At 35.1% G+C, this 27,978-nt stretch overlaps 1 protein-coding gene across 1 annotated transcript in view; it reads left to right on the forward strand.

Annotated features, from left to right (window-relative positions):
- The window catches only part of CCDC178 (coiled-coil domain containing 178), a 411,215-nt gene that overhangs the window by 81,115 nt on the left and 302,122 nt on the right, over window positions 1-27,978 (forward strand). The window contains exons 10-12 of the mRNA XM_066246239.1: window positions 5,095-5,190; window positions 5,343-5,479; window positions 26,030-26,213. Of these exons, the coding sequence (XP_066102336.1) occupies window positions 5,095-5,190; window positions 5,343-5,479; window positions 26,030-26,213 (417 nt within the window). The remainder of the gene's footprint in view (window positions 1-5,094; window positions 5,191-5,342; window positions 5,480-26,029; window positions 26,214-27,978) is intronic.

Consider the following 27,978-nt stretch of genomic DNA (forward strand, 5'->3'; position numbering starts at 1 on the left):
AGTGTATATTGAAGACTATATTTCTGAATTGCCTATATATCTTTTCAAATCTGTCAGTTTTCTACTTCATATATTTTGAGGCTTTGTTGTTTGATGCATCTATGTTTATATGATAATTATATCTTCTTGATTGACTCATGTCATTATAAAATGTCTCTAATAACAATTTTTATTCAAAAGCATATTTTATATGATATTAATATAACTACTCTAGCTCTCCTTGGCTATAATTTTCATACTATATCTATTTACAACCTTTTACTTACAACATATTTGTGTTTTTGAATCTAAAATGTGTCTTGTAGAAAGTAAATGATGGTCATTTCTTTATTATCTCTCCACCACTCTGACATTCTGGTAATCACCACTTTATTTTCTGTGTCTATGAGTTTTTGTTTGTTTTTTGTTTTTGCCTAATTTGTTCACCTTTTTCATTCAGCCCTACAACCTCCCCCTCCTTTGATAGCTGTCAGTCTGTTCTCTGTGAGTCTGGTTCTATTTTGTTTGTTAATTTATTTTGTTCATTAGATTCCACATGTGAATCTTAGGGTACTTGTCTTTTTCTGACTGGCTTATTTCATTTAGCATAATGCTCCTCAGGTTTATCCATGCTATATGACAAGCTCATTTAATAAAAATAATTTATTTTGTCAATTTCTATACATTGATTAAAGTGTTTAATCCATTTATATTTAATATAATTATTGACAAATGGGATATATGTCTGTCATTTTGCTCTTTGTTTTCTGTCTTATATTCTATTACTTCATTACTACCTTTATTGTGCATTAAGTAGATATTTCTTAGTGTACCATTTCAATTGCCTTGTCATTTATCTTACTATGTATTTAAAAATTATTTTCATAATAGTTCCCTGAGATTAAAAATAGTACCATAGCCTGACCTGTGGTGGCGCAGTAAAAGTGTCGACCTGGAAATGCTGAGGTCGCCGGTTCGAAACCCTGGGCTTGCCTGGTCAAGGCACATATGGGAGTTGATGCTTCCAGCTCCTCCCCCCTTCTCTCTCTCTCTGTCCTCTCTCTCTCTTTCTCTGTCTCTCCCTCTCCTCTCTAAAGTGAATAAATTTTAAAAAAAAATTAAAAAAAATAGTACCATAAACAATCTATTTTGGACTAATACTAATTTAATTTTAATAGTGCTTAGTATTTACTTTTAATGTTAAGAGTATACAGAAACTTGACTCTTCTATACTATAGTGCCCAGCCTTTCCCCATTTGTTTGTGTTCGTATTGTACAAATTACATTCTTATACATATGTATGTATCAACAGAAATTTATAATTACTACTTTATGTTGTCTTTTAAATCAGGTAAAAAAGAAAATGTTACAAAATAATAATATATTTATGCCACTTTGATATTTGCCTATGTAATTATGTTTGCTGATTCTCTCATTATCTTGTATATTCAAGTTCCTGCCTAGTGTTCTTTTTCTCAGCCTGAAGGATTCCCTTTAGTATTTCTTATAGGATAGATCTCCTACTGACAGATTTTCTGCTTTTGATTATATGACAGTGTCATAATATCTCCTTTATTTTTAAGTGACAGCTTTACATGATGCAGGGTTCTGGGTTCCTTTTTCTCAGTACTTTAAATATGTTAGCATCTACCTCCTGGCCCCATGCTTTTGGATGATGAAGCATGTATTAATCTTATGAAGATCCTTTGTATGTAAAATGTTATTTCTCTTTTGCTATCTCTTTGTTTATATTTTCTTTTTTTTTTATTTTTTATTTTTTTTATTTTTCTGAAGCTGGAAACGGGGAGAGACAGACAGACTCCCACATGCGCCCGACCGGGATCCACCCGGCACGACCGGGATCCACCAGGGGCGATGCTCTGCCCCTCCGGGGCGTCGCTCTGCTGCGACCAGAGCCACTCTAGCACCTGGGGGCAGAGGCCAAGGAGCCATCCCCAGTGCCCGGGCCATCTTTGCTCCAATGGAGCCTTGGCTGCGGGAGGGGAAGAGAGAGACAGAGAGGAAGGAGGAGTGGTGGAGAAGCAAATGGGTACTTCTCCTATGTGCCCTGGCCGGGAATTGAACCTGGGTCCCCTGCACGCCAGGCCGACACTCTACCATTGAGCCAACCAGCCAGGGCCTATATTTTCTAAATGTTAATGATTTCCTTTAGTTCCTTAGATATTTACCTTTAGCTTTTGGCACAAATTTAAAATAGCCGATTGGACTAATAAACTCAACATCTTAGCTTCTTCTTTCACTGTTTTTATTGCGTGATATTTTCTTCCATATGGTCCATCTTTCTTGTTTCTATACGTGTTTCATATTTTTATTAAAAACTGGACATTTTAAGTAACTCTGGGAATAAGATTCTCATTCGTGCCCTGAGTTTGTTTCTGTTTTCTGTTTGTTGGAGTTGTTACTTGTGCGTTTAATGATATTTATGAATGAATTCTGTAAAGTCTGTTTTCTTTGTCATGTGCAACCACTAAAGTTTCTTCTCAGTTATCTCAGTGGTCCATTAATGATTGGACAATTATCCTTAAAAGTCTAGAACAATAAATCTGGTCATTGCAAAGGGTCTTGGTGTTCTCCTTTAGGCACTTCCTCAACAATCACCAGGCAGTTGTCAATTCTGCCTTGGTTTTCACTTTCGGCTTTCATAGAGTCTCAGTGTCAGCCAGAGGTGAGAACTTAAAGGGAATCTCAGATGTCATCAGAGCATATGGAAAACCCTGGGCTTTTATACATCTCTGTGCATGCAGCAACCTTCTAGATTCCCAGGAATAGGTTGGAGCTTTACAAAGCCCATATAGACATCTCATTCTCTTCCAAAGCTTTTGTTTTTAAGTTTGTTGGTTAGTCTATTGTTTACCCCAGTTGTAATCCACAAAAGTGGCAACAAACTTAATCAAGTGCCTGTGATGTATTTTGTGTGTGTGACAATTATGCCATAGGAAAAACATTTTGGGGGACACTTTTTGTATTGGGTGAACTTTGTATTTGTCAAATACAGATGCCCTTGCATGTATAGTCTTCAAAAAATAAAAAATAAACCAGGTGGGCCAAATAATGATATTCATATAGAATGAAGCTTTGAAGGCATTCCAATCCTGATCTACTACTTTTGGTGGTTGCCTGACTGCTTGCTGGTGCTCTCCACAAATGTGGAATGTTATTCTTCCAGGCTACCAAGGACCAAAGAGGAGGGAGGGATGGGATTAGTACAAGTTAAAGCTCTGCAAACTCATACTTCTTATTAATATTAAGCTGTATTTCTTGAATAAATGCACCTCAGATTTCTGAAAGCATTCAGTTATTCTCCATAGTTCTGAAAAAGTTAGTTTTGACAGTTTCCTTTTGTCAGTTTTCTCATTAACTTTATGGAGGAGAGTTTTCAGTGTTCTTAGTCTGCCATTTTTACTGGTGCCCTTCATCAGGACTGTATCTTGGAATGTTGGGCTTTTTATTTCACATTTTTCAAGTCTTATTTTTCTTTAATCTTATTTATTGTAAAATACACTGTCAAACATGTCAACAGATCTTCTTGGTTTACTTATCAAGGAGACATTCTCCTTTAGCACAAGATTATAAAAATGAACTTATATTGATTAATTTGCATTGTTTTGTGTTTGCATTTAGATTTTTATTTATCTGAAATTTATTATTTTAATTTTTTTAATTGAATTTATTTTCTCTCCCTTTGCCCACATCCACTTACCCTTCCTTCTGGCTATCATCACACTGTTGTCTGTGTCTACGTGTTTTGTGTGTGTGTATGTATTTATATATGTGGGTTTTTTGTTGGTGGTGATGTTATAATGTGAGTTAGATGTGAACTAGATGGACCAATTTAAAAAAAATAAAAAGATATTCTACATTATTCCAGTCACATTATTTAAAGTAAATGATTTCTCTCTCACTGAATTCAAGTACCATTTTAAAAAATATTAGTTCATATCTATTTTTGGGCTCTGGTATTTCCCTCGATCTTTATTATAATGCAAAAAAAATAAATAGTGCTCTATTCTAATGATATTTATTATACAATGTTTTCAGTATCTGATAGCAAGTTTCCACTATTATTCTTATTTCTCATGTACCTTTTGGCTAGCCTTCCATGCTATCTTCATTTCATGCAGTTTAAAAGAGAATACTTCTTTTATTATGCTTTATATTAATTTTGAGATAATTGACATTGTATTTTATTAAACCTTTGTTGGCATGCCATTCTTTTAGGTGGGTATTGATTTAAACTTTTTAATAAGAATTTTTGTTTGCTTGTATAAGTGCTCCCTTTGGTGTTGGATTTATTCCCAAATATTTTATTTTTAACAAAACTTTGTATTCTTACTAAGTTTTTTAGTAGAGTATTCCTTTTATAAATACAAGCTATTATTTTTCTTATGTTTATATATGGCCTTTTAACAAAAAGATTTAAGGTAGTTTTAGATAGACTCTTCTGTTTTCCTAGATATTCAATAATATAATCTAAATTTGAAAACATTACCCATTCACATTCAATATAATAATAGTAACATTTGGTTTCATTATCCAATTGCATTTAGCTAAACTTTCACAAAAGATGATTCATAATAGTGTTGCTAAAAGATAATCCATTCTCATTCTTTCATTCAGTGGGCATGCATTTAACATTTTATGATTTATTTTTATATTTGCTGTTGGTTCTTTATATTATAGTTGGGTAGCTTTTCCTTGTTCTAGTTTTAAAATTATGGAAACTATATAATGAAAGAATCACATGATTATTTTGTGAGGTGTTAGCCATATTCATGTTATTTTCTCCTTTAATTTGTTGATGTGACAAATTATGACTTAAATTTACTAATTTTTATCAATTCTTACAACATAACTAAACACATTCTATTTTATCACAATCAGTTATTCATTTGAGCACTGTTAGACTTGATTTGCTCTATTTTATTCTGAATCATATCAATTTCATAAATAAAAACAGTCTATGGTATTATTTACACTATTTTAATCAATATTTATTAACTTCTGATAGCTGCATAAAATGAAATATCTAGTTCTTATTTTATAAAATAATGCAATTTATCACAATTTATTTATTTTTGTCTATATTTTTCTTAGCTAAATGATTTGAAAAGAGTTTATGATAAACTAGTCTCAAAGAAAGAACATGATCAAAATATCTATCTGGAAGCATTTAATGAGTTTTATCTTACAGTAAGTTGACCTTTCTCTACTTTCCATTAGATTTTCACTCTTTATTTCAAAACATTAAATTATGCAACTAATGTAATTTCATTATTTTATATATTATTTCTTTTTGAGATACATTAACATGTATAAATGTTCCTTTTATTTTTTTCTTAAAGAAAAAATTATGGGAGATTGATCTTTCTAATATCACAAAAGATTTTTCAGATCTTTCACTAGCATCTACTCAATTGAAGGAAGAAAATAAAAGAATTGAGAAAGATATGGAAACCATAAGAAGTTCAATCAAAGACAGGTAATTATCCCAATATAATGTTTATTCTTATATAATGTATCAGATATGTTAAATATAATAAACCTCTTTATTTTGTGTTTTCGCAGTGCTTTGGTGGTTTTTGTGTTTATCATTAACTTACATTTTGTTTCTGTTTCAAATACTGCTCTTTAATCACTCTGAACCCCTTTAGAAAAACCAAAATAGTGAAAAAGAATGATCTTTATATGGATTTTACATTCAGTCATATCATTCCTTTAGATCTATCATCTTATAATCAAAGATACTTTAAAATTATAATATGTCTAATGAAGTTTAGGGTTTCTTTCAGTCAACCCTGAATCCTTCCCTGCAACTACTAAATTACTTTTCTTAGCTCATAAACCTACAAGTGCTTTTGACTCCCCTATTTCAACATTCACATTTAAGATTTTAACAAGAAATATTTCACATACTAAATATTTTTTAAAATCTATTTGCTTTTTTCCTGCTCCACCTGGCCCCTGGTATAAGCTCTCATCATGTCTGGCATGAATTGACAGTGCCTTTTCAAGCTGGTTTACATATAGTCTCTATGCCCCCTTCCTAACCTATTATCTACATTGTGGGAAGTACATTTTTTTGCTTTAGTTTTAATTATAAGTATGATCAGTTTCTCTCCATACCCACATTAATTTTAGCTGCAGAAAGAGACAAAAATCCCTTGTTAATGTATCCTACAAAGTATCTGAATAGGCAGGTGTACCTGCCTCTGCAGTCATATCACACCTGGTTAATCCTTATTTAAATGATTCAAATACACTGGCCTTCATTGAAATTTTCCTACTTGTCACACTTTCTTTCCAGAGCATATGGCATTTTTATGCTAGTTCCATTTCCTATAATGTTTTTTCTTTCCCTATACCCACTTGACTACTACTTATCCTTAAGACTAAAGTTTAGGAGTTAGTTCTGGGTAGCTTTCGCTGACTGACCAGTTAAATCTAATTCTTCTATTATGTGTAAATATTTGACTGATATATGTCTCCCTCAAAAAATGGGAAGATCCATGAGGACATACATAGGCAATGACTGTATTTTCTTCAACACTGAGTCCTCTTTATCAAACATAGTGACATAGTGCCTGACACGTAACTATGCTATTCATAATTAATTGTTGTCGGGTGTAAAGGAGAGGAGAAGAGAGAAATGATGATGATACTTGATGATTATATAGGACGTTTGTTAAAATCTCTTAGTGGTTATTTTATTTTTGGAAAAGATAGAATGATACAAATCATAACATTTGCCTTTATGTTAAACATATGTTTTTGAAGAAGACAAAAGGAACATTGTTTTCTGAAGGGTGACCAAAACTAGTAGTTGCTAATATTGTTGGCGGCAGCAAGAATGAAAAATGGCACCAGGTGTCAGATGGTGGGGTCAGACTGTACGTTGGTTCAGCAGCCTCAGTACTTGATTCTAGCTAGGAAAGAAGGCAGAGCCAAGACTCAAAATATTAGAGAAACTTTATTTAGACAGTCACAGAGGTAGAAGAAATGAGCTCAGAAAACAAGTTACAGAGGCAAAAGAAGAGGGGCTTAAGAGAAAGAGAGAAACACACTTGGAGGTCAGAGGAGAAGACAGGTTGGGGGAACAGAAGGCCAGGGCACGCTCCCTCCTAGAGCGCCCAGAGGGAGAGCATGCTGGGTTCTTTGGTACTTCATCCTAAGGGTTTTTAAGGGTGGAGATTTTAAGGGAGGCCCCAGGGGAGGATCTGAATAGAATATTCATCAGCTTTCCAAGTGTGTCCTGTCAGGGTCACGGTCTCCATTGATCTGTCAGCACTAAGGCAGGGGTTCTAAGGTTAGCCATGGAGTCACTTGTCTGATTCTGCTGCTTTTCTGGGCCTGGAGCTGAAACACGACTAAGGCATGGCCTATTTGTCCCTGCTTTGGTGACCTTCTGCAACAGGCCCATCATTTTTGCTCTGTTCATGCCTGTCTAAATGCCTACAATATTACTGCATTTTATTTCGTTAAGAACGGAACCAGAGGAGAAAAAAATCTTTGAAGTGTGGGTAAGCGAATGAGAAGATCCCTCTGGAGGAAAGGTAGAGACTGTGAGAGAGCATTTCTTAGGTGATCCTGCAGTCATGAGCAACCTCCGGATCTTAGTGATACACGAATATATAAAGGTTTAGTTCTCACTTGCATTGCAACTTACCTGTGTTTGCTACATTTGTGCTTCATGCTGTTTCCACTTCTCAGATCCAGGTGAGGGATCAGATCCTCCTGGGGCATGTTGCTCTAATAATACATGTGCATTAGTGAGATCACTTGATGGCTCTTAAAGTTTGCACAGAAAGATGATAAATGTTACTTCTGCTCACACTTCATTGAACAAAGTGTGTCATAAACCCATGCCAGATGTCAAGAGGGTGGGAATTCTATTCCTCTTAAAAAGAGAGCTGGTAGAGGACAATCTGACTTTGGGTGATGGGTATGCAACATAATTGAAAGACAAGATAACCTGGACTTGTTATCTTTGAATATATGTATCCTGATTTATTGATGTCGCCCCATTAAAAAAATAAAATTATAAAAAAAAAGCTGGTAAAAATTGGGAACATTAATATAATCTATCACATGCATTGGGAAGATAGTCCTGGTTATATGGAAAGGTTTCCATGGTATGCGCTGTGATTGTCCAAATAACACCTTAAGATGTCACTTGATTACTTCATTTTTCTTTCAAATTTTTTCTTTATTCCATTCCTCAGTTCTTATTTTCTTTCTCTGCCTGGCTCATTTCACTTAACATAATAGTTTCCAGGTCCATCCATGTTGTTGCAAAAGGTAATATTTCCTTCCTTTTCATGGCCCCATAGTATTCCATTGTGTATATGTACCATTGCTTTTTAATCCACTCGTCCACTGACGGACACTTGGACTGTTTCCAGATCTTCGCTATTGTGAACAATGCTGCTATACACATGGGGGTGCATTTCTCCTTTTGAAACAGTGCTATGGTGTTCTTGGGGTATATTCCTAACAGTGGTATAGCTGGGTCAAAAGGCAGTTCCATTTTTAATTTTCTGAGGAATCTCCATACTGTTTTCCACAGAGGCTGCACCAGTCTGCATTCCCACCAGCAGTGCAGGAGGGTTCCCTTTTCTCCACATCCTCGCCAGCACTTATTCTATGTTGTTTTTTTGATGAGTGCCATTCTGACTAGTATGAGGTGATATCTCATTGTGGTTTTAATTTGCATTTCTCTAATGATTAGTAATGTTGAGCATTTTTTCATATGCCTATTGGCCATCTGTATGTCCTCTTTGGAGAAGTGTCTATTCATTTCTTTTACCCATTTTTTGATTGGATTGTTTATCTTCCTGGTGTTGAGCTTTACAAGTTCTTTATAAATTTTGGTTATTAACCCCTTATCAGATGTATTGTCAAATATGTTCTCCCATTGTGTAGTTTGTCTTTTTATTCTGTTCTTATTCTCTTTAGCTGTGCAAAAGCTTTTTAGTTTGATATAGTCCAATTTGTTTATCCTGTCTTTTATTTCACTTGCCCGTGGAGATAAATCAGCAAATATATTGCTGAGAGAGATGTCGGAGATCTTACTGTCTATATTTTCTTCTAAGATGCTTATGGTTTCATGGCTTACATTTAAGTCTTTTATCCATTTTGAGATTATTTTTGTGAATGGTGTAAGTTGGTGGTCTAGTTTCATTTTTCTGCAGGTAGCTCTCCAATTTTCCCAACACCATTTGTTAAAGAGGCTGTCTTTACTCCATTTATGCTCTTACCTCCTGTGTTAAATATTAGTAGAGACAGAGGAGGGATCGAAGGGACCAAAGGAAAGGAGGACAGAGGGAAAGGAGATGATAGGATGGGATAAACCTGAAGGGAAGGGGGAGGGCGCTGTTGGGAGGGCAGCAAGGGAGATGTTGAAGGGAATAAGGGGGAGAAGGGATGCATTCAGGGCAACACTAGAATCTATGTAAACACATTTAATAAAAAATTTTTCTTTAAATTAAAAATTAAATGGATGGATTTTTTTTCAATGAGAGGAGGGGAGGCAGAGACAGACTGCTGCATGCGCCCCAACTGGGATCCACCTGGCCAGCCCACTAGGGCTCGATGCTCTACCCATCTGGGGCCCTTACTGCTTTGCAACTAGAGCCATTTTATTAGTGCCTGATGTGGAGGCCATGGAGCCATCCTCAGTGCCCCCGGCCAACTCTCTCCAGTGGAGCCCTGGCTGCAGGAGAGGAGGAAAAGATTAGATAGATAGATAGATAGATAGATAGATAGATAGATAGATAGATAGATAGAAGCAAAAGGAAGAGAGGTGGAGAAGCAGGTGGGCTTGGTTCTTCTCCTGTGTGCCCTGGCTGGGAATTGAAAGCAGGACTTCCATATAACTTATACTCTACAACTGAGCCAACCAGCCAGGGCAAATAGATGGATTTTAACAGCAGATTACGCAGTGCTGAACAGAGAATTAGAGAAAGATTAGTAAATTAGATGAACAGGTGTGTAGGCAAGAGTCAGGTCTACTACATATCTAAGTGATTTCTGTTTTTTGATTACTAAGGACATAAAATATTTATATATCTTCTCTTTAACTCTGCCTTTTCTAAATAAATGTTTAGGCCTCTGAGGAATAAATAAAGGGTTTAGGATGCAGAGAAGCAAAGCAGCTTTCCTGCAGTCCCACCACACACACAGCTGGCATTTGAAACCTGACTCTCTATATTCAGATTCAGAATTTTTTACCTTTTGTCTTTTATTTTTATTTATTTATTTATTTTTGCAATTTAATCTGACTTTAACTTATATTTAGTAAATGATCAAATATGCTTGACCTATTAATCTAGAATTAATTATCCCCCCAAAAGCAGACCTAACATTAAAATTCTAGTTCTCTTAGGGCACAGGTAAGATTGTGGTGAAATCACTTTTGGCTCTGTGGCTGTAGTTTAGAGCAAATGCTTGACCTGATTTGTGTGCTTGTGTGTATGTACATGTGTTTTTATGTGGCAGGAAGGCAGGGACAAACATTGAGGGTAAGGAATTAAATATTAGGTAGTGATTCATTGTAAGGGGTTTGATCTCTGCTTAAGTTGAGGAAAATCCACTAAAGAAAATGTATGGTCAGATTTCTTCTTATGGTAATTGTATGAGTTAAAGTTTGAATAACTGGTTTGCTGGTAGCACCAGATATTAAAGGGAAAATATATAAAGGGAGAAAATGTTTGGAAAAAAGATGTTCTGTTTGATTTGGAATTGTATATAGTATAATTTAAGTATAAGTGTCTAGATAGCACTTTGATTTATGGGTCTGAAATTGAGGAAAGATGGTCATGGGGATAGAAGTATGTTGCTAAATACAGAAGTGTTTTAAATTGCAAGCAAACATTTTAATGTTTATCACTTCATTTGCTTCTTAGAAACTAGAGTTTCATGAAATAGAAATTTTATGGGAGAAGTTATAACACTAAGCTACATGTCAGTAGAAAATAAAGTGTCCAATAGGGCAGAATCAAGAAATATAATTAATTGCCTTTACAGATACTTTCTGCTTAAAAAAATAGCTTTGTTGGTCTTGAAAATCACAAATATATACTTAGAAAATATAAGGGAGAATATCTTATTTATTAGAGAATGAAACATTAGCAAGAAAGACAAATGCTAAATAGGAAACTTCTATGAAGAAAACACTAAATATGATTGAAATTCATTAAATTTTATTTTATTAAAAATGTTTCCAGTTTACTGATGTATATTTGAGAAATAAAAATTGTGTGTGTTTAAGGTGTGAAAAATTATGTGCTTTAATTAAGACTATTTTTAAGAGCAATTAGATTGACAGTAAAATTGAGGGGAATGTTCAGAGATTTCTCATAAACCCCCTGCCTCTACACATGCATTGTCTCCCCCATTATGAACATTTCTCACCAGAGTGGTGCATTTGTTACAATTGGTGACCCTATATTGACACATCATAATCACTCAAAGCCCATAGTTTACATTAGGGTTCACTCTTGGTGTTCTACATTCTGTAGGTTTAGACAAAATATATAATGACATTCCCCAGAATGATACCATTCAGGGTGTTTTCTCAACCCTAGGTGCTGTGTCTTCTCACTTCCTTATTCCCCCTCCCAAATTCTGCCAATCATTGACCTTTTTAATATCTCTATAGTTTCTCCTTTTCTATGATGTCATATAGTTAAAATCATAGAGTATGTATAGCCTTTTCAGACTGGCTTCTTTCACTTACTAATATGCATTTATGGTTTCTCTGTGTCTTCATGGCTTGGTAGCTCATTTCTTTGGAACATTGTATAATATTCTATGTCTGGATATATCACAGTTTACCTATTCACCTACTGAAGAGCATCTTGTTTGTTTCTGAGTCTTGGAAATTATAAATAAAGCCTCTATAAATATCTGTATGCAGATTTTTGTGTGAACAAAAACCTTTAACTCACTGGAGTAAATACCGAGAAACGTGATTGCTAGATCACATGATAAGAATATGTTTTGTTTTGTTTTGTAGGAAACCACCAAACTATATTTCTAAGTGTCTGTATCATGTTGCACTCCCACCATATTGCACTCCCACCAGCAATGAGTGAGAGCACCTGTTGATCCACATCTTTGCCAGTATTTGGTGTGGTCTGTCAGGATTTTGGCCACTGTAATAGACATGTCATGATATTTTATTGTTTTAATATACATTTCCCTATGACATATGATGTGGAACATCTCTTCATATGTTTATTTGTCGTTGTATATCTTCTTTGGTGAGGTGTCTGTTATTAATGTCTCTAATGTCTTTTTAATCAGGTTATTTTTTACTGTTGAGTTTTCAGAGTTCTTTGTATGTTTTAGATAACAACCTTTTATCAGAAGTTTCTTCTTGCAAATATTTTCTCCCAGTGAGTGGCTTGTCTTCTCATTGTTGTGACATTGACTTCTACTGAGCAAAAGGTTTTTTGTTTTTTGTGTTTTTTTTGTATTTTTCTGAAGCTGGAAACAGGGAGAGACAGTCAGACAGACTCCCGCATGCGCCCGACCGGGATCCACCCGGCACGCCCACCAGGGGCAACGCTCTGCCCACCAGGGGGCGATGCTCTGCCCCTCCGGGGCATCGCTCTGCCGCGACCAGAGCCACTCTAGCGCCTGGGGCAGAGGCCAAGGAGCCATCCCCAGCGCCCGGGCCATCTTTGCTCCCATGGAGCCTTGGCTGCGGGAGGGGAAGAGAGAGACAGAGAGGAAGGAGGGAGTGGGGGTGGAGAAGCAAATGGGCGCTTCTCCTATGTGCCCTGGCCGGGAATTGAACCCAGGTCCCCTGCACGCCAGGCCGAGGCTCTACTGCTGAGCCAACCGGCCAGGGCCTGAGCAAAAGGTTTTAATGTTAATGAAGCCCTTTATCGATTATTTCTTTCATAGAGTGTTGCTTTGCTATTGTGTCTAAGAAGTTGTCACTATACCAAACGTGATCTAGGTTTTGTCCTACATTATCTTCTAGAAGTTTTATAGTTTTGTGTTTTATTTTGTATTTTACATTTAATTCTGTGATCTGTTTTGAATTATTTTAATAAAAGGTGTAAAGTCTGCATCTAGCTTCATTTTTTTGCATGTGGATATCTAGTTGTTTCTAGCACTGTTTGTTGAAAAGGTGATCTTTTAACCACTGCATTGTCTTTACTTCTTAGTCAAATATTTCCTAATATTTCTGTGGCTCTATTTCTAGGGTCTCTGTTATGTTGTATATGTCTATTTTTTCACTAATATACTCCACTGTTTTGATTACTATAGCTTTATTGTAATACTTAAATAAAAATATTCTTAAAATGAGTAAATAAAGAGACATATCAAACTTTTGAGTATGGTGCAATAATGAGAAAGTCATTTTAACCAAATAAATTATAATTTTATTGTGATTATATCTAAACTCCTATGTAAATTATTTATAAATATAAACTGATTATCCAGTGAAACTCACCAATTAATTTAAAAATGATAGTTCATAGTGATAAACAGCTATCTGATATATTTAAATCTGAAAAAAATGATATAATTGTTAAACTCTGTACTACTGGCCAAAGTATAGATAGCTAGATAGCTGAAACATCACACAATACTAACAGCAACTAGTTAGTAGTAAAAATTTAACAGATATCTCTTACAATATAATTTTAAAACAAATCCAAAGACTAAATTTAGTAAGTCAATGCATGATAACTCTATACAGAGGACTACAAAATATTGAGACAAATTAAAGAAGATGAAAATAAATATGGGACATATCCTGTTAATGGATGGGAATACTGAATATTGTGAAGTGCATGAAATCTCAAACATATCTTTAGTATATTTTTTGTTCATATGGGTGTGTTTCTATATGTAAAATGAAAAGCTGTTTCGAAAACATATATGGAAAATGAACAAAGCAAAAATATTCCAAACAACATTAAAGGAAAAATAACATTGAGAAATTACATTAAAAAATTATAATGAGGCCCTGGCTGGTTTGCTCAGTGGTAGAGCATCGGCCTGGCGTGCAGGAGTCCTGGGTTCGATTCCTGGCCAGGGCACACAGGAAAATTGCCCATCTGCTTCTCCACCCCTCCCCCTCTCCTTCCTCTCTGCTTCTCTCTTCCCCTCCCGCAGCCAAGGCCCCATTGGAGCAAAGTTGGCCCAGGCACTGAGGATGGTTCTGTGGCCTCTGCCTCAGGTGCTAGAGTGGCTCTGGTTGCAGCAGAGCAACACCCCAGAGGGGCAGAGCATCACCCCCTGGTGGGCGTGCCAGGTGGATACGGGTTGGGTGCATGTGGGAGTCTGTCTGACTGCCTCCCCATTTCCAGCTTCAGAAAAATACAAAAAAAAATTATAATGAAGTTCACTATGCAAGATGACTTACTGTTGTTACAAAGATAACTAGACCAATAGAACTGAGTAGAGTTCAGAATTAGCCCATATATATTATACCTCTAATTGTGACAAATACACCACTGCAGTGCAGTGAAGAATGAGTGGACTTTTAATAAATATTTACCTATCACCACATATATAAATACCAATTTTTACAAAGTGTAATTGTAAATATGAAAGTTAAAACAATAAAAATTCTAACAGAAAACATAGAAAAATGCCTTACTAAATATGGGTAAGGCAAAGCTTTCTTAAACAGGAAAATAAACACCATATAAATTTTTTAGCAAATGGCGAATATAAACACTGTTAAATCAGTGAAAGGCAAAACATACACTGATATAAAATATATGTAATACCTGTATCTGAGGAGATAAATCAACACACCATTAATCAACATTAAATATAATAAATATATAATAAACAGAAAGTAAATATAACTACATAAAATAGTAAAATAAATAAATGCAAATCATTCAATATAAAAGGACAAAAGTCTTGAACAGTCACACACAAAGGAGGATATCTAAATGTACAATAATAGTGAAAAGGTGCTTGTTTCTCAGGGAATGTTAACTAAGGCAACAGTGAACTACCACTTACACATCTATCAGAAAGGCTAACATGCAAAAACTATTGATACTTTAAGTGATGGCCAGGAAGATGGGACAACTGGGAGTGCAATTTTGTAGGAAATACTTTAGCACTATCTACTACTGAGTTAGATACATTCCACAATTAGGTTTATACACAACAGTGAATTATTAACACATGTTCATCAAAATTACTTATAAGAATGTTCATAGCACATTATTTTAATAGCCACAACTGGGAAATGCTTCAGTGATCATAAAGAATAGAATATGTAAATAAATTATAACATATTCATAACAAAGTGAGCAATAAGAATGAACAGATTCCAGCTACATACAACAACTTGGATGGATCTCGTAATCATAATACTAAGCAAAAAAAATGACACAATAACAATATATTCTCTAGGATTCATTTTAAAATGCACGAAACTTCCAGATGCTGATAGAACTCAGAATGGCAGCTCCTTTTTGGTGGTAGTGACTGGAAGAGAATATGCTGGAAGTATCTGTTGGCAACATTCAATTTGTTTTAAAACTATATAGATTGAGGCTGTTACTTGTACACTCACAGTGAAAATGCAAGAAGCTGTATTCTTTGATTTGCATACTCTTTTATATAATGGTTCTACTTTATTAAAACATTACATTTAAAAACAGACGTTAGAGCCCTGGCTGGTGGCTCAGCGGATAGTGCATCGGCCTGGCATATGGACATCCCAGATTCAATTCCCAGTCAGGGCACACAGGAGAAGCAATCATCTGCTTCTCTGTCCCTCCCCATCTCTCTCTTCCTTCTCTCTCTCTTCCTCTACTGCAGCTAGTGGCTCAATTGGTTCAACCATGGGTCAGGCATGCTGAGGATAGCTCAGTTGGTCAGAGTGTCCACATCAGGTGCTAAAAATTGCTTGGTATTTGAGCATTGGCCTCAAACAGGAGTTGCTGGATGGATCCTGGTTGGGGCACATGTGAGAGTCTGCCTCACTCTCTCCCCTCCTCTTACCTTAAAAAAAAAATGACGTTAAATTATACACATTGTTAATTTAGTCCAACAAAAGTGCATTCAATAATTTAATCTTTTAAAGTTGTTATTATACATACATAGAAGTCTCTGCATTCAATAAGTCCACAAGGAAATAAATATTTGTTATGGAAGCTATACTTTGCTTGCCATATAATAGGTATAATGAAGGCAGAAAAGTTAGCAGGAAATTCTGAAGTCACAACTTATTTTAGCCATTAGTGACTATCATTACCTGTGATTTTTTCCCTATTCATTTCTGTGGTTTTCTCTAAGTTCCTTCCTTTCTATGAAGATCTCAAATTTATTTTATTGTTTTTACTCTTAGAACTAGTATAGCATTAGTGGTATTTTATACATAAGACAAAAAAAAAAGGATAAAATGCACACTTTTTGCACAACTGTATGACCACTAACTTATAACTGCTTGTATGTAGGACCTACCTGTGTGTTTTTCCCCTCAATTTTGGGTCCTCAAGGATTAATCTAGTTCCTAAGATATTGTTGACATGCACTAAATATTTATGAAATAATAATTTTGGTAGAAAATAGTCATTGTAATGCTATAAAATGTTATAGGACAAAGAAATATAAATGTTAATGGTTTTTATCATTTAGTAGTTAATATTGGGAATAGTGTTGTATATCTTTATTTTTACTGCATGCAAACAGAAATTTTGTAATTTTCTAATTATAACTAGTAGACTGATATTGTTACTTTATATTTGTAACTAACTTTATAAGCAAAGTTTATATTAAAAAACAAAGAACAAATGTATATTTGTGTGTGTGTTTGTGTGTTTCTGTGCGTGTGTGTCCTGAGCACTGGCTTTGTGTGAAATACTATTTTAAATGCTGGTGATATAGTTTAAATTCACATTCTCCTAAATATATAATAAATGTGAAATAATATATATATTTTTAACTCAGTTACTGCACTCAGTGAGGAAGGTAAGATTGGATAACGTGCTAGAGAGTGACAGGGCCAGGGAAGAATTGAGAACTCTTCTTTAGCAAAGACATTAAGGGACACCTCTCTTTAAGAAAGTGACATCTCAGTGGAGAACTGAATCAACATTGTCAGTCTGGAGCTAATCTGGGGAAGAGCATGCCAAACAGAAGGAATAGAATATGCAAAAGCCCTGTGATAGATAAAATTTCTGTTTTCTGGATACAGAATGGAGGCCAATGTTTCAAGAAAATTGTGTGAGAATCGGTTAATTCGGGGAGACAAAAATTGGCAAGGCAGACAGGCCTGAGATTATTCATGCCTGTAAGTGGGTTGTGATAAAGGCATATGGACTAAAATATTTAATCCATTTAAAGCATTTTACATTTAGAAAGAGCTGTTGGGAAGCTTAGTGAAGGGTGGACTTCAGTGAATATAAGAACAGCTTTTTTGGTGATTCAGAAAAATTATAATGATGGCATATGCCAAAGGTTTTACAGCAGAAATGGTAGCAAATAGCTGATTTTCAGATATGGAGGGTAGAGTGAAAGTAGGTTTACAGGTGTGAGTATGCAAAACAGAGTTTATTCTCATGTTATAATTTATTAATTATTGTGTTGTTTTCCATATGAACAACTGTAAACCTCCTCTCCCCCTACTCTGTGTGTTGGAGGGAGTGCCAACAGGATCTTTTGGTAGATGGGATGTAAGATATGAGAAAAAGAAAAATGGTCAGTCAGGTTACTTGCTGAGATAACAGTCTTGAAAAATTTATAAAGAGTATTTTGGAGAAGAAAATATAAATATGCTCTTTAGGCTTATTAAGTGTCAGATTCTTATTGGCTCTTCAAATGGAAATAAGAAGTAAAAATTAGATACATAGGCCCACAGCACAGATGTGAGGAGAATATAGGACACAAATTTGAAGTCATAAAATTAAACAATGGGACAGGGTGAGGTGTCTGCAAAGATAATGTAGACAGAAAAGTAATGAGAATTTACATTTTCTGCAGTGTTGATAATAGAGAATTATCAGCGGTGAAACTTTCATAAATGGAGCATAACTAGGACATTCATCCTTTAAATAAAATGTGCTATGGGAGAGTGAGGGAAATCCCAAGGGGCCAAGGCAAAGAAAGTATTTAACACCTGTAAGCTGAATTTGTAGTTGCTATTTGGCTGCTTTGAAAATATGGATGGAGGAGAGAGACCTTGTTGGACTTGATAAGTAGGAAATTAAGTTTTAGCATCCTAATCAAAGCCCAATGTACATTCTTGATATGCTCCCTATTCCAGGAATTTTACTTCATTATTTTAATATGTATCATATTTTTTCTTTCCTTTTTAATCCATAACCACCTGTCATTTCTCCTGATAGTATCAGTCTAAAGCTACTCTCTCCTCTAACACCACATCTTGACACTGTGATCCACCAAGGTGTTTGTTTCGGGCATCATCCCATATCCCCTCTACCTGTTATACAGCCAGCATCTTAACCAACTTCTATTAAGTCTTCCTTTTAAATATTTCTCCAAAAGGTGCTTTCCCTTCTGTCTGTTTCAGTCACCACTAAAATAAGTCAGGCCCTGATTGTCTCTTACTTGGAATATTATCTGCCTCACTCCAAGTTTGAATCCTCAGATCCAGCAGATCCAGCGTCACTGGTGCAAATTATCTCAGAGGAAATGTCGCTTCCTTTCAGCAGCTTAAAGAAGTTTCAGAGGCTATTGGATTAAGTCTAAGCTCCTGATCTGATAGATTAGACACTGTGGTCTGTCACCTGTATATCTACAGACACATCTCGTACCACGGCCTTCCATGATCTTGATGGTCTAGCCTATTAAAATGCTTACATTTCCATACTCACTATTTTAAGCTTCAATCTATGTTTTCTGGTATTCCTCTGACTGAAATTCCCTTCCTTTTGCTGCTCCTGCTGCTGCTATTGTTTGTCCTCTTCTTCTGGCTTATATTTTTAAATATGATTAATTGATTATTCATACAATAACTCAGACATTAACTCTTCCCAGATCCTTTCCCTATTGGTAACTTATTCTCTCCTATCTCTAAACCAACGTGGTATTATGTGTGTCTTCTTCTTTGTTCATGATTGTATTTATGATTGTGTTGGAATCTGTTTTTTATGTTTTTTGCCCTTCATGAGAGTATAACTTGGGAACCTTTGTTTTAATTCATCTTTGTATCCCAACTACCTAGCATAGTACTTGACATGTAATTAGTGCTCAACAATCAGTTGCACAGAGTTCTATCCCAGCAGTTAGCATATATGAACAGTTACAGTTGGTTTGCTCATTTGTTGTCTCCTCTCAACTGAGCTCCCATTTGCAGGCATTGTGTCTGTTTTGCGTGTCTGTGTTTTACTCAATAGGTGTTAAATAAATGCCATAATGAACTAATAAGAGCTGATAATAAAACTTGTTAATCTTATTTCTTTCTCTGCCTTAGTATCTCTGTGCTGCTATCTTCTCTGCTTTATGATCTGATGTCACAGCTACCTGTGATATCTTTTTCTGCTCAAAGGTAATATTAATGGTTACTTAAGTTTGTTCTGGTTGTTTCTTTCTCTCATTGTCTTAATCTCATTAAACCAGATAACACCATAATAAAGATCCATACTGTTATATACACATTTTAATTAACAGAAAACTTTATTAAATCATTTGTGTTAATACGTGTAAGCACAGTGTATATATAGTAAGTCCTCTCTAACATCGTCGATAGGTCCTTGGAACTGCAGCAGATCGAACTATAATGCAACCAATTTTGCCATAGACTAATTGATATAAATGGAGTTAAGTCTCTATGGCATCTTGTCAACATTTTAATGAAATGATGTTGAATGAAACAACATTATTAGAGGACCTGCTGTATTATCTTTTTCATATTTAATCTTTATAACAACCTTAATACTGAATGTTACAAATTTCACATATAATGAAATTGTAGGTGAAACTATCCCCCCAGTTACTCAGGGAGCAATTAGTAGCTCAAGGATTTCAATGTAGGTCAGTCTGATTCCAAAAGTTTCGTTTTTTCCATTTAGCTACAAGCCTCTCCTCCTTCTTTGGCAAGTCTTGGTTCCTATTTCTGACATGTTCCAGCAGACTGTGGACATGACATTAATGACTACTTCAAAAAAACGTCAAAGCTTATTTCTTTATTTAATTGTCCTTCCTTTACTTGGCTGTAGCTGTAACTGTTTCTCAAAACAGCTCTTCTTCTTCTTCTTACTCTCTCCTTTAATTTTTCTTTGTTAGTCTACTAATTACCTGAATCAGCTTTTCCTTAGCCCCAGGTTCTTTTTGTGAATTAAGTTAAAAAATAGTAAGAATATTTTAAAAACAAATCACTGACATTCATACATGTAGGAAATACTTCCCAGGAAACTTCAGGCTGTTATATATACTGAGATTCCACCATTTCACCCTTTGATGCCATTCCCAGCTGTTACAGTCTTTGAGTAAGTTACATAATTAATTCAGTATGTGATTTATTGTTCATATGTAGTTTGTTTGTTTGTTTTTTGTATTTTTCTGAAGTTGGAAATGGGGAGGCAGTCAGACTCCCGCATGTACCCCACCGGGATCCACTCGGCATGCCCACCAGGGGCTGATACTCTGCCCATCTCCGGCATTGCTCTGTTGCAACCAGAGCCATTCTAGCACCTGAGGCAGTGGGAGGGGAAGAGAAAGACAGAGAGGAAGGAGAGGGGGAGGGAGGAGAAGCAGATGGCCGCTTCTCCTGTGTGCCCTGGCCAGGAATCGAACCCAGGACTCCTGCACGCCAGGCCGACGCTCTACCACTGAGCAAACTGGCCAGGGCTGTAGTTTATTTTTAAATGGCAACCTTAAAGGTTAGATGGCATATTTGTTAACAGACTTAGTTCAGTAGCACCCTGGGCATACACATACTTGCAAGACCTTTTGCAGTGCATCACCTTTTGGTGATGATGATGCTATATAATTGTTTACCTTGTAGTAGCAGTTTATAGTTTAATAGTTTTGTCTTTCAAATAAGGCAGCATCTATTAGAAATCGGCCTTTTGCATTTGGGACATCTGACTTGAGCAAACAATTTCACTCGATACCTATTGATAGATAAGCAAGTTCCAGCAACCTTGGAAATGAACTTGTTTAAAATGATTTGGAACTTATTAATTGGGACTTAGCTTGCTTGAAGTTATCTGTGTGGTATGAATTTCTGTGTAGCCATTTTCTCACATTCAAGCTGTGTAAAATATTCTGAAGATCTACTTCTACTGTTCTGCTGTACCTCAAACAAAGCAATGCCATTGTAACAGCACTGATCCAAAGATGAAATTGATAATTGAGGAAAATGAGCAAAAAAGCTATTGAATACTATAAAGGCATACTGGTATCTTTTATGAAATGTGTTTATCAAGAGTTACCAGGATGGTGATTTATTCATAGAGATAACAATTAGAATATTATTGAACTTGTTAAATAGCCTGGAATACTTAGAATGAATCCACAGGGTACTGTGTTTTTCATATTCGTTCAGCTATATCTTACCAGTCTATTAGTTTGAGTTACTTCATAAATGATAGAATATGATTTTTTCAGCATTTTACAGCAAAGTTCTGCATGAATACTCTTAAGCTATTTTGCTTTTATCTTACTTTTTAACTTTTCAGATATTAAAAGAGAAAAGGGTGTATGCACTATTCAAAATTAACTACTCACCAAAATGTTAGCCAATTTTACTCTTTTTTTAAAGGAATTTAAATATTAGAAATAAATCACCCTTCCTATTTTTATCCTCTCCCTTTGCAGAGCCAGTGAGAATCTGGATTTGGTCTGTATTCAGTGCATGCAGGAACTTGGCATCTCAGTTCTTAGACCTCCATATACCCATCAATCTTTTCTCCATCTCACACCAACCTCCTCCTCTTACTGTTTATCCTGCATCTCATCATTTCCAATAACAAAGTCACTTCCTGATCTCAGTTTTAAGAATCCACTCTGACAGGCAACACCTCTCTGTCCTGCTTATTTCCTCTGCTGGTACTATCACTCCCTCAATTATTTGACACTCTGTCATCACTGTTACATTTATATACCCCACCTTCTGGTCTTCCTTACTTTCTTACACAGACTAGCTATATTTGATCAAAATAGCATTCATATAAATAACCTTCCGAACCTTGTTTCTGTGACTTAAAAAGCCCTATCATTGAACTAAACCAAAGTCATAATAGTGGAATTGGTTAAAGTAAAACACAACTGTGCAAATTAATCTCACTGTGGGTGGATCCTGGTTTGGTGGGCCATGGAGGTTTAGAATATGAGGTCCCTTTATGAGAAAAGAATACAAGATTATGGATTCTTAGGGACACTCAAAGCACCTTACTGGGAGTTGGGGTCAGTTAAAGGCCCTTATATTTGAGCTTCATAAACATTGCTGCACATTTGCTGTTGAGTAGAACTGAAATTCTATGCCTATAAAGCCCAAGAGGCATTCAGCATCACCAAAAAAATTTTAGACAATTTAGTTTATCTGACAACTGATTCATACTTTCTCATTATCGTCAATCCTAATGCCCACATCATCCTCATTTAAAGCTAATAGTCTTCCCAGATAATTCATAGAGAACATAGATGAAGTCAGTAAGAATTACCTTGTTCTCTTATCAGCCTGTTTGTGTGTATTCACATACTCTGTCTTCCCCTCTGACAGTATAATACTAGAAGCTGGTTGTATGTAGGAGTGCCTATTACCCATGTACTTGACAAGTAGACCTCATTCTCGCCTACAAACTCAGGAGCTTTACACCTACGACTGTCTCCTCTTCCTCATGAATCATTATTATTTTTCTCTATTTTAGTAGCATACAGAGATTCAAATATTGCTTATCTTAGGAAAGAAGTGAAAAGAAAAAAAAGATAAAACAGAGCTCTGCCTTTCTAGTCTTTTTGCAAATCTCATTCAAATAAATATTATTGTTTTCATGAATTTGCATTGCATTTTCTATCAACACATTCAAACAAAGATTTTATTAAAGTATCATATTCTAGATCCAAAGTCAATTTTTCTCATTAATTTGAAGATATATTTTTCTTGTTTTCTTTCATTTAGTTTTGTTTTTTAAACTTGAGCTATACATCATGATGATTTGATATCAATAGTGAAATGATTACTATGGGCAAGCTAATTAACATCATCTCTTCACATAGTTACCTTTTCCTGAATGTGATGAAAGTATCTGAAATTTTGTCTCTTAGCAAATTTCTAGTATTTAATATAATATTGGTAACTCTAATGTTGTACATTAGATCTCTAAACATCCATCTTTCACTTAGTTTTGTTTGATTAGATATCTGATGGCATTTAGATACCATTTTTTTTCCCCAAAAGGTAATTGTTTTTTTTCTCTATGGACTTCAGAATTTTCTCTTTCTATTCCAGAGTTCTGAAATTTTACATTTCCGTATCTAGAGCTGCGCATTTCTCTGTGTGTCATATATCCAGTTTAGTACTAATTAGGACTTTTCAGTGTTGGTTTTCAGTGCTGGAAACTATTTAGATGTAATTTGGTTACAAACATCTTCTCTTTAAAATTTTTCAAGTTTATTGGAGTATAATTGACAAAACTGAATATATTTAAAGTGGTAAGGGTGGGAACTTTTGTCTTCGTCCTGATAAAGGAAAAGCCTGTAGTTTTTCAGCATTGAGTATAATGTTAACAGTGGGCCTGTCTTATGTGGCCTTTATTATATTGAGGTGCTTTCCCTTGATACCCACTTTGTTGAGAGCTTTTAAGTCATAAATGGTTGTTGAATTGTGTCAAATACTTTCTTTTACATCTCTTGAGATGATAATTTGAGTTTTCTTCTTAATTCTATTAAAGTAATATATCACATTTATTAATTTGCATATTTGAAACATCCTAGCATCCCAGGGATAGATTCCACATGATCATGGTGTCGGATCCTTTTATTGTGCTGTTGAACTCTGATGCTAAGATTTTAAGACTTTGTCATCTTGTTCATCAGGGGTATTGGCTTGTAATTTTCTAGTCTTATAGTGTCTTTGTTTTGCTTCACTCTCAAGGTAATGCTGGCCTCACAGAATGAGTTTGGAGATATTCCTTCCTCTTCATTTTTTGAAAGAGTTTGAAAGGATTGGTATTAATTTTTCTTTAAATGTTTGGTAAAATATACCAGCAAAGTCATCAGGTTATGGGGTTTTTTTCATTAGGACTTTCTGATTACTGATTAAATTTCCTTACATATTAATTTGTTCAGGTTTTCTGTTTCTTCATGATTCGGTCTTGGTAGGCTGTTTGTTTTTAGGAATTTATCTATTTGTTCCAGGATATCCAGTTTGTTGCAAGTAATTGTTAATAGTATCCTCTGTATTTCTTTTTATTTCTATGGTATCAATATAATGTGGCCCCTTTTGTTTCTGATTTTATTTATTTGAGTCTGGTCTCTTTTTGTTATTGTTGTTCTGTAGCTAAAGATTTGTCAATTTTGCTTATCTTTAAAAAAGCACCTCTTTCTGTTGATGTTTTCTATTGTTTTCTGGTTTTTCATTTGTTTCTTCCCTGGATGTTATTTCTTCTAACTTTGGGCTTAGTTCTCGCTTTTTCAGTTCTTTGAGGTGTAAAGTGAGGTGGTTTATTTAAGATCTTTCCTTTTATAATATAGGTATTTATCATTATAAACTTTCCTCATAGAGTTGCTTTATTATATCATATGTTTTGTTATGTTGTGTTTTCATTTTAATTTGTTTCAAGATATTTTTTAAATTTCCCTTTTGATTTATTCTTTACTCAATGGATAAGTTCTTGATTTTGGATCTCTTCTCCCAAATGCCCCAGCTCCTATCTTTTACAAACCTATAACTCTCGTCAGTGAATTGATTCTTTCCCAAACAAGTACAATTCACACAAACCCCTCCTACGATGCAGCGAACCTTGCCTTGGCCACCCATCAGCTGGAGTACTTTCATCCAGTTTCATGCCACTTCACCTCCACTCCTGCGTTGCTTTCCAGTTCCATTTCTTTTCTACAAAGATAGTTACCTCATTTGTGAGTGTGGCTTTGTGTTATATATATTTTCTTTCCATATTGTATGTGTCAGTGGTATATATTTGGAACAAAGATGGTACCCCATCTGGACACAAAATATAACTTGCTGATTTTCCTTAGAGACTAGTATTTCTCTGTGACTTTGAAAATCTTAAACTGCTATCAATGTCTTCTGGTTTTTTTCTATCAATTCTTCTCCATTAGCTATTGGTTTCCTTCTTGAGAGTATTGTTTTAGTTTTTGGTTTTCATTTGTTGAGGTTTCTTTTCTTTTTTTACATGGACTAGATTTCTCTTATATTTCAGTATACTTTGTATTGTTGTATAGGGTTACAAAGGATGGCTTGATGGAGAAGGGAATGAGCACTCTGAAAGCTGAGCCTTGGGAGTCCCAGGGCTTTCTTATTGATATCCTTGACCAGGAGTCTCAAACTCGCGGCCCGCAGACTAATCCACGAAGTTCAAAATATTTTGGATAAAATTAAGTAAGCCTAGGGGCCTACTTGTATTTTTTATTTCTCTAGCATCCTAGCTAGATATTAGCTTAGTTAACAGCAGTTGTGATGCGAACTACAGTTTCTGGTCGTTTTGTGACACTGAGTAAACTGCATGTACGATTGTGCTTGTTGTACTGATTTTTTTTTGTTTTCAACTGCAGTGAGAAAAGTGTTGCGTAATAGTTGCCTTTTGTAGACCTAGTGTGGCTGGCCAAACGGCTGTGATCTTGCTCTGTGGCCCACATGCTGAGTTGAATTTGAGACCCCTGTCCTTGACCTTCTGAGATCAAGCAGAGCATGACAAGTGGAGGATTCCAACAGAAGCAAAAAGATAAATGGCATTTTGGGAATTACATTTTGTATTCAAGTTTTAATTAATTGGTGATTTTGTATTTTTGGAAACAAGAAATAGAATGACATTTTTACTTTTATGAAATATATTTGCCTCAAAATGTACTCATTGGGAATAATGTTATCAATATTTTAAATTTATTTTTCCAGTATAAGGAAAAAATCAGAGCTTGAGACTGAATTGCAATCTTTGATAAAACTGAAGTCAAAAAATGAAGAGTATCTCAAACAACTATTCAAGGATGCTTATCACATTGGTGCTATTTTCCACCTAACCAGATATAAAACAGAAGATTTAGAAGAACAAATATCAGAAGTGAAAAGAAAATTCAAGGTTTGGATTCCTGTTTTCTTCCAAGTTGTGAAAAACTGACAACCCTGAATTTTATTGATTTAATATTGATAATTAGATTCTAATTTAAGCTACAATAGTCTTTTTAAAGAATTACTGCTTCTGATAAATCAGAAGAAAAATTGATTCTCTACAGAGGCCCAGCCCAAATAGAAGAGGAATGAAACTAATATAGCTAATCAGCACTAGGTCTACTTTTTTGCAATTACTGACCTTAAAGTACCTGGATCACCAGAATAGTGGTGCTTGGTTCAGCCTCATCCTACATATCTAATATATAATATTGCTGCGATGATAGGAAGGTAGGATGCTGCGATGATAGGAAGGTAGGATGCTGCGATGTGGCCTTGTACCCTTACCAATGTAAGAAAAGGGAGTACCCACATCGGGCCTAAAAGTTACTGGATTCTAAAACACCAAGTGATTAGCAAACTATACAATATGCAGTAACAGCTGTTCATAGGCCTCAAACCCCTTCCTAACTGGAGATCTGATGGACAGCCACTCCCTGCCGTTTGGCATAGAGACTAGCAAAGTCAACTCCATTTTACCACACATAGGGACTACTTTAACAGGTCCCTTCTGGCCATCACACATCACATCCACCATCTTTTGTCTTTGGCATTTTCTTACTAAAGACTTATGATCATACAATTACCTATAATAGAGAATTTATATTCTATGTTCAAGCTCTATCAAAGCACTGTCTTTAGTGAAGACTTCTCATTGTGCTATCTAATTTTAGGACACCTAGATTGTCTGCCAGTAAATGTTTCTGTACTGAGAGACTGGGGTTTTGTTCTCACATGGAGTCCAGCTGTTGAGATAACCTGGGGTATCATTCCTTTTCCCTTCTCATGGGTTTTCAGTGGGTTTGTAATTTTTATATATTCCAAAATTACTATGAAAAAATTACATGTAGTAAAAATTAACCTCAAAAGTATTTTAAAATTGTAAAGCATTTGATTGTATGTATGCTTTAGCATGTATAGTAATACTATAGATACCATTTATAATTTTCTTGAATTGTTCATTAATATGTATTTCTTTATGGCCAGCCATTAATATTTTTATTGAGGATATCAATGGAAAAACCATCCACTTAGTTGGCTACTTTACAATGTGTTTTGATTTTTTTTTTCAATTGGCAGGAAACCTCTGGTATTATTTACATATTTTCTCATAGCTGTTACAACCCACCTTTAATTCTTCACACATATTGCTTCACTAAGCTGAGACAGTCACTGATTAAGAAGGCTGTTGCATTCACTTGTTTATTTATTTATATATTTTGGCTAAATTTTTCTGTTGCCATAAAATACAATTTTTAGGTTAAGTGCAAATTTGGTGTGATTCCACTATACTTGCTTTGCCAACCTAAAGCAAAGTGTCCCCTGTCTTAAATCAAGCAAAACTGAAGACATTATGCATCAGGTCCCTTTCTTACCCCATGGTAGCTAAGAGATAACTGGAAAGAAGCAACAGAAAGAAATTACTCCATGTAGGAAATTATTTTCCATTGCTAAACACCCCACTAATCTCTGAGCTGAATATACAGGCCATTAAATTTCTATGATATGCACCTGTGTATCTGTGTCAGCATGGTAATGAATTAAAAATAAATTTCTAGGTAGTTCTTAGATAATTCAGGTTTGTAGTATTTCAAGATATGGCCTTTGTTTTGACCCTACTGTTTTTTTTTGTTTTGTTTTTTGTATTTTTCTGAAGCTGGAAACGGGGAGAGACA

This window comes from Saccopteryx bilineata, chromosome 11 (assembly GCF_036850765.1).
Source record: "Saccopteryx bilineata isolate mSacBil1 chromosome 11, mSacBil1_pri_phased_curated, whole genome shotgun sequence".
NCBI lineage: Eukaryota > Metazoa > Chordata > Mammalia > Chiroptera > Emballonuridae > Saccopteryx > Saccopteryx bilineata.